The 12,588-nt window shown below is 46.8% G+C and overlaps 5 protein-coding genes across 5 annotated transcripts; 3 read left to right on the forward strand and 2 right to left on the reverse strand.

The window, feature by feature from the left end:
- Nucleotides 1-142: 142 nt before the first annotated feature.
- On the reverse strand, nucleotides 143-2,822 carry FOIG_04896 (uncharacterized protein). Its single transcript, XM_031203225.1, has 6 exons — nucleotides 2,682-2,822; nucleotides 1,963-2,620; nucleotides 1,712-1,904; nucleotides 1,164-1,659; nucleotides 660-1,110; nucleotides 143-610 (listed from the first exon to the last, which is right to left on the reverse strand). Exons 1-6 carry the CDS (start codon nucleotides 2,778-2,780, stop codon nucleotides 354-356), a joined length of 2,154 nt encoding a protein of 717 aa, XP_031066804.1. The 5' UTR covers nucleotides 2,781-2,822; the 3' UTR covers nucleotides 143-353.
- Nucleotides 2,823-3,321: 499 nt separating this feature from the next.
- FOIG_04897 (uncharacterized protein) lies at nucleotides 3,322-3,549 on the forward strand (the record flags this gene model as incomplete). Its single annotated transcript, XM_031203226.1, has 1 exon — nucleotides 3,322-3,549. The coding sequence occupies one exon, from the start codon at nucleotides 3,322-3,324 to the stop codon at nucleotides 3,547-3,549; it is 228 nt and encodes a 75-aa protein (XP_031066805.1).
- Nucleotides 3,550-5,270: 1,721 nt separating this feature from the next.
- On the forward strand, nucleotides 5,271-5,627 carry FOIG_04898 (uncharacterized protein; the record flags this gene model as incomplete). The annotated part of the gene is made up of 1 exon (XM_031203227.1): nucleotides 5,271-5,627. The coding sequence occupies one exon, from the start codon at nucleotides 5,271-5,273 to the stop codon at nucleotides 5,625-5,627; it is 357 nt and encodes a 118-aa protein (XP_031066806.1).
- A 1,348-nt stretch (nucleotides 5,628-6,975) lies between these two features.
- Nucleotides 6,976-7,373, reverse strand: FOIG_04899 (uncharacterized protein; the record flags this gene model as incomplete). The annotated part of the gene is made up of 2 exons (XM_031203228.1): nucleotides 6,976-7,170; nucleotides 7,203-7,373. 2 exons carry the CDS (start codon nucleotides 7,371-7,373, stop codon nucleotides 6,976-6,978), a joined length of 366 nt encoding a protein of 121 aa, XP_031066807.1.
- Nucleotides 7,374-8,030: 657 nt separating this feature from the next.
- On the forward strand, nucleotides 8,031-12,446 carry FOIG_04900 (uncharacterized protein). The gene has a single exon (XM_031203229.1). The coding sequence runs from the start codon at nucleotides 8,227-8,229 to the stop codon at nucleotides 12,187-12,189; it is 3,963 nt and encodes a 1,320-aa protein (XP_031066808.1). The 5' UTR covers nucleotides 8,031-8,226; the 3' UTR covers nucleotides 12,190-12,446.
- Nucleotides 12,447-12,588: the final 142 nt, after the last annotated feature.

Consider the following 12,588-nt stretch of genomic DNA (forward strand, 5'->3'; position numbering starts at 1 on the left):
TCGGATATCCCGGATATCCTGGATACTCGAACCGCATTGGCTTAGACCTGTGGCTGAGAGCTTAGAACAATCATACAGAAATTAGTTAGAACATTTAACTACGTATCGTGATTCACTCTTCAAAGGTTGACAAGATGTGCTACTGTAGTCGTTGCAGATGACCTCCTGGTCATTCTCTGAGACAAATAGGACATATTCTTTAGGACTGGTAGATTTATTTGACATGGTGTCTTTAAAGACGACACTAGTTCAAACCCCTATATTGCAAGCTTTCGGCCAGAGACTATTTCCTTAGTTTTGAAGAAGACCTTACGAAGACATTGACGGGAACCGCAAGTCATGCTCTTTCGCATTCAAGTCCAGCTTCCATCTCCTTGAATCGTGTCCAAGAACTGCGAAGACCATGCCATGGAATCTATAATCTCGGCTGGCCAACTCTGTGGAGTTGATATGGCCTCTGATAAGAACTCAACGTTCTGGCCCTCCAGACCTAGCATCTCTTGTGCCAATGGGCCTCCAGAAGAAGAAGCATGTTGAAGCGGCATGGAATTATCGCATTGCCTCAAGGCTTGTTGAAATAGGACCGTGTCAGCCTCTCTCCCGGCTTGTTCTTGAATCCAGGTAAGACAAAGGTAATATAATGGGGGAGGTGTACTCACTTCGCCATTCTGAGCCAGATTGCTTTAGACCTTGAATCATGTTTCTCGCTATCCTTGCACTCTTCGAATTACTGCTAAGCGCCTCAAATATCTTCAGGCATGTTTCCGCATCATCACGCAGACCTTCGCTGTCAAATCCACTATGATCATCAGGTTGTTGAGCAAAGATGCTCGACACAAGCAATATGGACCCAGCACAGATCAGACAAGATATCATCTGCCACCAGGGAAACTCGTGAACTAATTCCTGTTCATCAGAAACGTGATGGAGAAGACGAGCAGTCCCTTGGGCTTCATCGATACAGATCTTCTCGAAGACGGCAATCAGTGGCCAGTCTAGCTGTGACATGCTCATAGGCGAGTCATCCCGTTGTCGTAAAAGAGGGTAACACAAATAGGGACGGTGGATGAGGGCTCGCAGATGATGGAATTTGATTGCAAGCATATTTCTCTGCAGGTTTACGTCAGCAATAGAGGCTCAGAGTATGAGGAAGGGTGGCTGACCTGACGCCTAAAGGTATTGTTCTGGTCGAATGAGTGTCCCAAATCGAAGCGTAGCTTTCGAGGCAGGCTCAGTTTCCATTCGATAAGCCTGTGATCGAGTGTCTGTGTACTCAATATCATTTCTGGGGTAGGTCTCGAATGGGCTGGGCCATAGATATCGCGCAGTACGCAGCCCACGATGCGGGAAAACCCAATGACCGAAATGAAGTAATCACCTGCTGATGGGCCTTCTGTTGCGGGATCAATAGTGTTGGAAGTCCAGTCAATCTCATCGTCAGCACGCCGAGACGGTAGTGCCACGCTACAATCCTCATCATGAATCGCTGGTGGTCGACCTAACTGAAGAGATAGCAATCGATCAAGAACATAGATCGAGTACCATGTCCTTCGTCTGCGTTCTATCTCAGTGGCACTTCTAGACTTGGAATTCGGAGGCTCAACATGCAGCCCTATGCTCTGAGCTATACGGACAGCTTGTCCGAGCGTAGTCCAACAACTATCGATGCATTAGTCCATAAGGTTCTACGTTTCTGAGCAACAAAACTGACCTGTCAGTCCTGGATACAGCTAGTAAATAGAAGCATTGTACGAGTAGTAGTGAAACTTGGTGGATAGAGTGATGACGACTCGTTGCTGCAGTCAAGCCCATGGCATGGTGAAAGTAGCGCTCGTGACGAGTTCGTGAATCCGAGTCTCGTCCAGGAAACGACGTATAATATGACCCAATAGCACAGATGACATCTAAAAACATGAGATTAGCTTTCCCATGAATTTTCAGACGAGATGTGGAAGAACTGACATAGAATAGCGAGATCAGTAGCGTTGTTCGGAATTTTCCCTTCCCCGGCTAGACTCGCCATGAAGGTAGACTGTGGAATGAATGGATATGCAATGTGGATTGTAGAAAAGTATACCTTGACGAGGTCTCTCGTTTGGGCGAGTCCAGGGAGCAGGGTAGGTCCATTGCTTTCATTATTAGTCGTCCAGACTTCCCCATCTTGTTCGTAGCTGTCAAAGTCTTGCTCTGGATTAGACAGATCTTTGGTTTGTAGGAATCCCTTGACCAGATTGAAGAAGTGAACGTCACTGACTTCTCCCAAGTATCGATGTTGATTTTGTGACGATGTCAACTGGGATGCTCGATCCTGGTCAGAAGGCGAAGCGATGTCAGCGGCTCGAGTGTCAGCGACTCGATCGAGGGCTTTCTTGACTCTGTCTTTGACTTGATTGTGTGATTCTTTTGGGTCAAACTTGTCCTGCTTCTTTTTAGATGAGAGTCGATGAACCAAGTCGTCGTAACCATTAATGGCATCTCGAAGCTCATCAATGGCATTGGAGCTTGGTCCGTCACAGCCGTCATCTTCATTTACTTCGTGACGCCTGGACCTGGTCTTAGCATACAGACAAGTGAAGCCGTAACCCACACAGCGACTACACTCGGGCTTCCGACCATCGCACTGAACACCTTTAGTTTTGCCTCAGATCAGCGCGAGTGGGATTCATGCATGGGTACTGTACCTTGGCCTTCATCTTGCGACATGTCTGGCATGCCTGGGCTACCCGCCTGCGTTTGAACACAGGTTCTTCTCCCGAAATAGCCGCCATATCGCTCGGCATGTAGCTTTTGTTTCTCGTCTGGAATAGGTAAAAATGTTGACAATTTCGGAAATGGTGGAAAGGTGGAGGTATAGGTCACCATATAAACGCTGTTCAGTTTGATCCGGATTTTCCGCAATATCCGGGTTACCCGGTACGGTTATCTCAGCCACATGACGCCGTCTTCAAGCCTCCCTTCATTTAACGGAGGTCCACATATCGCATAGGCTTGCGGATTATGTCAACCGCCGATTTGCATAGCAATAGAGTAGAAAAGAACACTTTCGCTAACTTGATAACCAACCGAGGATGGGATACGAAAGGAGAGGAAATTACTGAGGCGTCGCTGAAGTTAGTGAAGTATGGACAAGTAGCAGCGGAGTGAACACATGTCACCTTCCAGTCTGAAAAAAAGTTATTAACTCTGAATACCTTAAGGAGAATATCAGCCATTTAAAGATGTGACGAGCAACTATAAAACACCCAAGTCGCAAGTATCTCTATGGAAAATCTCCCTTTTGACTGTAACGACAGAAACTCAAACACACCTCGAATTCAAAAGATGTGCTGGAAGACTACCATTGAGGAACGCTGCAAAAGCTGCGACGATCTGCTACGCACAGGATTTAAGCTTGACGAGTCCGCCGAGTATGAGGAGAAAGGGACCTGTGAGAATGGTATTAGGCAGCTGTCCCAGAGAGTCGAGGATGAGTGCAAGAAGTGTAGGGAGCTTCGGGAAGAACAAGAGCGTATGACGGCGCTCAATGCGTTGCGTAAGACGGGGAAGTGATGGTGAGTGACGTGCAGTTAGAACTGAGATGCAATCAGATAGAAATTGGCCTTATGAGAATAACCGACATCCACTTCTACTCACGAGCACTCATCGTAGGTGAACCTGGCCGCTTGTACATATCAGCGTATATCATACATACTGTCAAACTATCACTGCATTGAGACCTGTGACTGAAAGGGTGTATCCACCACACATAACCTGGTCAATTTATCACAGCACGGATGGGTGTGATGCAAGCGATTAGGTGTTGATTTACCTGAGACTCATCTACAAATATCCCAGGCATCGCCCATCGTATTACCCAAACTCAACATCCTGCTCAATACCTCTCGCAAAGTCACCACTATCACAAACATCCTCCAACAACTCACACAGATTTCAGGAACTTCCTGAATCTCCAAAACCATGTGCGAATATAAATTGAACAAATACACTTGCGAGGATTGCGGTAAGATAAGACTTCAGCGGGCTGACCCTATTGATTTTCATCTGCTGGTCCCTGGCCAACGGTGCCCGAGGGCTAGACACATAGAAGATCTCATTAACGAGGTATGCGATGAGTGTCAAGAAATAAGACACCAGAGAAATCGTACACGACAATGATTGACGAGGGAGCGAGGAAATGGTTGCTCCAGTTGGTTACTCCAGCTCGGCAATGGGTGAGGGGACATTTTTCGAAACTGTGGTGTCCCTGACCATCAAGAGCATCCTATCATGGTGGAACATACCGTCATGGGAACGGTAGCTTAATCGAATACTTTAAAATAAAAGGCCAGGCTAGATTGTTGGTCCCAGTAACAGTGACTTGTAAAAAGTGAGTTGCTGCTGTGCTTATTATCCTGTTGAAGAGATGCTAAATCCATCATCCTCTTCTTACAGGCAAAGGGAAGCCTTTTAGGCCGGTTATAATGTAAAGTGATGTCAAGACTATGGGTGGAAAATATCTTCATATCTTCACCTACAGCAAAACAAGAAAAGAGACAATTTGCCAAGTAATAATCATACTCAGCGTTTCTACGTTACGGCAACTGCATTCATCATTGGAACACATTTGAATCATGAAGAGAGGAAAAATATCCTAACAACAGCGGTATGGTATCGTAACAAGCAGTTGGCAGTCGTGGACAAATATGCTCGAAGTGCATAACGATAGTAGAAGAAATAAAGAGAAGGTTGAGGCGGTGGTGATTAGAATGTCTTACTAGTATCAAAGTCATACTTCGGATAGTCAAAACAAGCGTTGATATGACGTAAATAGTACCTGAAAGAAACTGAAAACAAGTGACTCGAGATCTCCAGGCGGTGGTTACTGCAGGAGAAAGGGCTGAACAATGCGTGGCAGTGATAATCAGAGCAAACGAACTTCCAGTTGGCCCTATGGCTTTCACCGTTTGCTACCTATCGCGCTATATTCAATCAACTTGTAGGCGTGAATAAGTTACCTTCCCCATTGTGAGTTCATTTTTACTGCTTCATCTGAACATCGAAACTCCCTGGCTCTCGGACTCGTCAAAAGCAAGCTGCAGCAAAACAGCAGCATAATCATCTACAAGCAGCAACCGCCGTGAAAACTATACACCCAAAATCACATCTTCAGGGACTTCCCCAAGCTATATCAGTAAGTAGTTGCCCCTTCCATCCAATATCTCTAGCCTCACTCCCAGAAACTGACGTCAAGCAGATCCTCACCAAGCCAAGCAGCCCCCGAGACCGACAAAATGTGCGAGCAAGTTACAACAATCCGCCGCTGCACCACCTGCAGACAATACAAGAGCCAAATCATCCGCAACATCAACTGCGACAAAGTATCCATCTACAAGCTTGGCCTCTGCCGCAACGGGATGAGCTACCGCGACGTCATCGAAGACATTGAGTGCATTGATTGCTACACCAAGCGCGAGCGGGAAGTTGAGGCTGATAGAAAGAGACGATGGCTTGCGGCATGGCCTGAGGCTGAGCCTGAGGTTGAAAACGAGAAGAAGGATGAGGACAAGGAGGAGAAGGAGGATGATGGCGCAAGTGTGGCAACGGATGACATGACGGTGAATAGTGAGGAGTCTTGGAACGTTGTTTGATGGTATGTACGCGACAAGACTCGACTACTTGAGAGGTCTTGCTTTTGGAATTATGAAGTGTTGATTTGAGCGACTCTGCGGCGATACCAGGTAAAGGATAAGAAGCTACTCAACTTGCACCCTGCAAGCTATGAACAAGGAAAGGCTCATACGGCTCTCCAAACAAGCTGTTGCATAATCATGTGGGATTGTTGCATGTTTGTGCGAAAGGCATGGACAACCCAACAGTGATAAAAGGCCATTCAGAGATGGTTTCCAAGTCCGTCCTCAAAGGTCCTCTGAATATAAAGCCTGGGTCTTTCCGCCCTCATTATTGATTTTTAGCAGTAAGATACATGTAATCACGTCACCCGCATTCACGTCTAGCCACAAGGTGTACTAGGTTCTATTTATAAATAGTAGAAGCTTCAGAGACAATGTAAGGTTACTTCTTCTACTCTCCAACGTCCATGTATGATACTAAAAGCTCGAGCAGACTACAGAGTACCGTTCCCAAGTTCCTCAACTTTCACTCTATTCAGCATTTACAGCGGGAAGCAAAGCAAGAGATGTGTTTAAAAAGTACTAAATTCAACGAGTGCAGCTGTGGATCCACGTGGGATGAGGTCATATCGTATGCCATATGTGATGAAGTCGATACCGACAGATTGGGACAAGGTAGTATTGGTCTTCAACCGATAGAGACAAGGACCCCAGCTGAATGCAATGTTTGTCGAGAGGAGAGAGAGCGTAAGGACAGGGAAGAACGAGAGAAGGTTGACGGTATTCGTGGAAGACATGTTTGCTTTGATGATGACATAGTGGAGATCCCATAGAATTGATAGGCGAGGAGGGGTGCTAGGAATGGCGAGTTTGGTATATACAAGTCCTAGAAATGCAACAAGCCGACAGTTTAAAGCAACACCTTTATACTAGGAAAACGACTTGAGAGTTAATATTGATATCGCTCGCTGCCTGATTATGAACCTTGTCAAGGTTGTTGAAAACTGTACTACCAAAGAAGATGACTTGCTGTGTTACCTTGTCATTACTCTCTTTGACTTCGCCCTTCATCATCTGAAGAATCTTGGTTTTTACAAATTTATAGCCTTCGTTATCGCTAGACTCAAACTTGTAGATGCTGATATGGTTCGCTCTGAGGGGTAGCGTCTCGCCAATACCGGGATGCGAGGCAGGCTGATCCTCAACAATCTATAACAACATCAGTGCCCGCGCCAGTCCTCTAGGGAAGAGTTCCAGTGGTGCATACTCGAATACCTCCAGTATCCAAAGTCTCAAAGAAAAAGACAATCTGGACTTTGCTTTCAGCATTGCTGTTACGCTTCCTAATAACTTCCGGAAAAGCCTTTCAAAGTTCTTGTAGATCATCTGAGTACTCCTTGAGTGTCTTGAGCGTATTTTGATCAGTCTTTTTCACGACATTGAAGATCTTGCGGACCAGCTCTCCCCACTTGGCTGCATTTGAGCCAGCAAAAGGGGTGCCGAGGAAAACCATGCCGGCCACATCCCTCGCTACAGCCTCGACATCATGCCTTGTGCGTTCCTATCCCCAAGGATGATGGGAGTCGCACAGACTAATCCGCCAAGACTGTGAGCGACCAGGATGATGGGACGAGAGCTCGAATCTGTTGACGATCTCTGCTCCTCAACCAAAGAGCATAGACTACGAGCTTCGTGGTCAAGGCTACCCTGCGTGACGTGAGCAGAGTCGGAGTGAATAATGGTGGAGTCATAGACGAAGCTCATGATGCGTGAGTTGGGATATCCTGGGCGAGAAGCTCCTCAGGCCAGAGAACTCCGTCTCTTGACCATGTCTTCTCGTGATGGCCTCGGAGGCCATTAACGAAGAGTATACTGGGTATAAGGGACTTCTTATCTGGTATTATTATTATTCAAGGTTGGGCTTACTCGACGTCGCGGGTTTCTCTCGTGTAACAGGCATCAAGGCCATACTTTGCCATTGCATAGTCCCAAGCAGCCTATATAATCTTACTGAAAGCAGTCAGAATTATATCAGATTTTATTAAATAGTCCAAGGATAGTCTAAGGTAATTATAAATTTTCTCATGTCTATGAACACCTAGCACATCTTATCTATATATTCACTGCCACAGGGTTCAGGCAGACCGCTGCTGTAAGGCAGTCAACCTGGTGCGGCTGAGTATCCCTAGCGCAGATATATCAGGGTCATCAGGCCTATCCTCGCTATCGTAATGTTTCATTCTGGGTTGAAAATGGTTCCGTGTTAGCCGCTGTGGCGCATCAAGGCTGATCAGATTGGGGGAGGAAAGCTGCATTAGGCTTGCAGGGGTCTTGGAGGCCACATTCCTCATCTTCTCATTTGCGTGCGCAGTTCATCTGCTGCAACCAAGATTCTTGAATCTACGAGTGCTGCGTGGTCATTAAAATTCTCGAGGCATGTTTCTCTTGCTTGGAAATTTGACATTCCCTTCTTCTTATACCTACATATATTTCGCGAGTCAAACAAGGTACCCTTAAGCAGCCCATTTGAACCCGTGGCCCTGCAAGCGACCGCACTGAGACTGGACCCAGCACATTTCACAACAAGAGCCCAGTGCAATACCAGGCCGGACGAGACATGTACTCAACAATCGTCGCGCCGGGCCCAGACCCTCTTCCCCATAACCTTTCCTTAGAAGAGCTTCGTCAATATGCCAAATCATCAGAAGAATCGCCGGAGACTCGAAGACTCGCAGCTGCCCGATTGGAGGACAAGCTTGCTTTTCTCAAGGCGGCCGATGACTGGCTTCTTCAGCATTGTTACGTCAAAGAGAACCTCGAAATAGAGCGACTGTCAGGGGAGCGACTACCTCTTGAACGATGCTACATTAATCTCATGATTATACCTCACGCCAGGAACCAGACTTCTCGACTTTCAAATCTTACACCCAACAACAAAATAGCAAATCTGTCTTTGTTTCGACGGTTAAATGTACAGGGCTCTGACGGCGGCGTCAAAGTCAGATTCCACGACATTTTTAACACCGCCCGGTCTCACGGCGCGGCGTCAAAACAGTCGACACGAATTCTCATTCGTGGTCAAGCAGGTGTAGGAAAGACGACTTTCTGCAAGAAAGCTGTTCACGATTTTGTGCAGAACCAGGTCTGGAAGCAACACTTTGATCGCATTCTCTGGGTCCGACTGCGGAACTTGCTGTCGCGCAACGGATACAACCTTGAGGAGCTCTTTTGCGACGAGTTCTTCTCACAACATCCAAAATGCAGCGACCTTGCCGGAGCATTACGGGATGCATGCACTGATCCCGGTGGAGGTAGAACACTATTCCTGCTCGACGGTCTGGATGAGATCTGGCATTTGTTGCAGCCCGGCGACGACCTAGCACGATTCGTCATATGCCTCCTAAATCAACCCAATGTGTTGGCACTATCGCGTCCCTCTGTTCCAATCCGATCGAGCATACGACCGTTTGACCTGGAAATCGAAATGATCGGCTTCGGGACAGATCAGGTTTACGAATACGTCAAGCACATGGAACCCGAAAGACATAAAGACATTCGGTCATTCCTCTCGTCTCGCCCGCTCATCGAAGACCTCGTCCGTATCCCCATTCAGCTCGATGCCCTTTGCTATGGTTGGGACCAAGTTCACAACCAGGGTCCTGAAACTATGACGGACCTCTACCAGTCAATCGAAAAAGGTCTATGGAGGAAGGATATCGTACGTTTGGGAAAGTCAAAGACTGGGTCAGCTGTGACTGAGGACGACAAAATATCTGACATTGAGGTTGAAGAGCTGATCGAAAACGAAAGAAGATTAATCGAACAACTTGCATTCACTGGATTGTGTAATAACATTGTCGAGTTCCAAGACAAACACGTCAATATTATTTGCCGATACATCAGCACACACTCCACCTTGGTCGACAAGACCTTACCGAAGCTTTCCTTTCTACGGACATCAGACTCGTCAGTCGGAAAACCGAGTCGTACCTATCACTTTCTGCATCTGACCCTGCAAGAATACTTCGCCGCCCGGTACTTTGTGCGCATTTGGCTGCAGAACAACAAGGCGGATCTTGTTTGCATCAACTTCGACCAAAATGAGAAATTGCATGCAAGCACCTCATCTCACACAGCCATGAAACCGAAGGACTTCTTTGCTCAAAACAAATACTCATCTCGCTATAACATCATGTGGCGTTTTGCTACGGGACTATTGCATTCAGGGGGGAATGGCTCCGATGAATTGGCGTTGCACTTTCTCCAGGCCATGGACACTAAGCCACTCGATTTAATAGGCGTAGCTCATCAGAGACTGACAATGCACTGCCTCGCAGAACTGCGTTCTTCAATATCATCGGAAAAACTCAAAAGCCATAGAAGCCGACTTGAGGCTCATTTAGTGAGATGGGTTACCTTCCAAGCTCAAAGCAGGAAGCTCAAAGAGGGTACATTAGCCGACGAACCCGAGTTCCCCAACAAGACACATTTAATGATGTTACAAAATGAGGACCCTTTCATCTTCCGGGCCGCATTGATGGCTTACAAGAAGAGGATGCGCTCTGGGTCCCGGGTTCCGCTCGAATTTGTGCATGTCTTGACATGTCGGCTCAGAAAGGCTGGCTTTGAGAAGACACAAAAGTATGGTGGTCCCTTACTTGAGAATGATGTCTCTATGATAATAAAATCTCTTGGTCCGCCAGAATACTGGACAGAAAGAGTAAAACTTGCATTAAGTCTGAGTCTTGAAAATCGGAACCCTTGGGTCGCATCTGGTATTCTTTCTGCTCTGAACGACTATCCAGAGATCATAGCGACTTACATCGAAGCTATCTCTACCATTCTGGACTCTGATGATGCTGGTCTAAGATGGCGGACCATGGTAAGGTTGAGCGGACAGAAGAGCCTTCCTCAATCGACTCTTGACCGCATGGCAAAGTTTCTTTGCAGACCAGACGAGACACGTCTTGCTAGAGAAAGAGTGCTTGAGATCCTGACAGCTGAGTCTTACTGGACCAAATATCTGACTCTGAAGGCAAAAGAGGATGAAGGTGGCGAGAAACTAGGGGACGACTTAGTGGATCTTGTGCAGACTGGCTTGAAGCTCATCGAATACGGAAACCTAGAGAATGTGGCTATTGCAACCTTGGCACTTGGTTACCAAGACCAGCAACTACCGAGAAAGGCTATCAACGAGATCTTGACGAACCTTTTGCGAAATGATGTAGTTATTAGACTGGCTTCTTTGGATGCATTAGCTCGTCAGACAAATCTTGGGATTGAAGATCTAAGAGCCGTTTCTGATCGTCTGGATAATCCGAACCGTGCGGTACAGCTTGCTGCCGTCAAAGCCCTTGAGGGGCGAAGTGAGCTATCACGCATGGATGATACGCTATGCTCCCTTGTCAAGTTTTTGAGGGTCGGGTCTTTGGATATCGACTCAGAAATACGACTGATAGTGGAGAGAATTTTGCGACGCCAAGAGTTCCTACCCGTGAGAGTGATGGAACTTATGATCTGCTGTTTCAACGATGAGACCACTACACAAACAGGGCGCCAAAAGCCCCTATTTATCCCTGGAGGGTTCTCAGATGTTATGCCGCCATTCCCAGAAGCGGCACTCAATAAAGCCATCTTGTATCTTCGATCTGATCATCGGAAGATCCGGCGGGGGGCGCTATTGTTGTTCGACGGTCAATTAAAACTTCCCGAGACCGTGTTAAGAGCAATTATTGAGTGCCTGGTGGACGATTACGAGCCCATACGTCGGCAAGCGATGAAAACCTTGGAGAGTCACCGATCGGATTTAAATGAGCGACTTTACTCGGCTATAGACTACCATCTGGATGTCGAGGATGGAACGAAGAGAGACTTGGTGTTCCATACCGTTTACAGAACAGCCGGTTGTGCGGAAGCTGTACTGCGAACCATTGAAAAAGCTCTACATGATAAAGATAATCTCATACGACTCAATGCTCTTACATATTGGATCCAGCACCCAGACATTCCCGGCAGACTTCATGAGGCTGTGGCTGCCTGCTGTGAGGCCCTAACACACAAACACCCCAAAGGAAGGCATGGCATGATTAAGATGCTTTCTCGTGAGGCCAGGAGATTCTTCCCTGACACGAGGATCCTTTATGCTCTTGCGGAATTTCTTAACGATGACGACGTGGATATCCGGCGAGATACAGTCAGTTATCTTTCGCGGCATCCGAACGTACCTCCCAGAATAACTGCCCGGATAGCCTCGAAGATTTCAGAATTTCCGGATGATATTTTCCAATACACCTCATCAATGACCATTCTTCTACAACATAACGATGCTTATGGAGTGACGTTAGCTAGAGCTAAAGTGGATGAACAGCTCAAATTTCTTCTCGAGAGGTCAGATACGATGCATATTGCGTGGTATATGAGGAATGGGCAGAGCCTGATCGAAACGGGTAGTGGTGTGATGTATAAAGAGTTGGAGAATCCCAGGGCTTTTGCGAATGCGATTGAGAAGGCTAGGAAGAAGGCGGAGATGCCTGATGTTGTGGCAAGGGTGCCATGGCAGTGGATGGGATTTGAGTGGTGACTTCTCAAGGGTAGTTCCCCGGAGAGAAAAGTAACATCGGTTGGCCAAAACAAACTCATCACAGAGTCCCCTCACCTTATGCTGACTTACCTTAACACTTTTGTCGTTTAGGATGGAGGTCCCAAGATTTCGTCCCATGCCTAGAAGGTCTACAAGGGTCTCATGGGTCATTCTGAGATTAGCGAGGTATTTTAGTGATGGATTACCCGGGCGTTGGGTTGATTATGGATACTATATACATTTCAGTTGGTTATTTACTCAACATATGTGTTTGATATTAGATCATTTCTCTTCAATTTTTCTTCCTCATTACCTACGAATTTCTGTTATTGTCGCTATTGTAGGTCTAATTTTGGAACCCTCTGCTTAGCCCCCAGGATCATGGTGCTGCGCCCATGC

Source organism: Fusarium odoratissimum, assembly GCF_000260195.1.
Source record: "Fusarium odoratissimum NRRL 54006 unplaced genomic scaffold supercont1.6, whole genome shotgun sequence".
Classification (NCBI taxonomy): Eukaryota; Fungi; Ascomycota; class Sordariomycetes; order Hypocreales; family Nectriaceae; genus Fusarium; species Fusarium odoratissimum.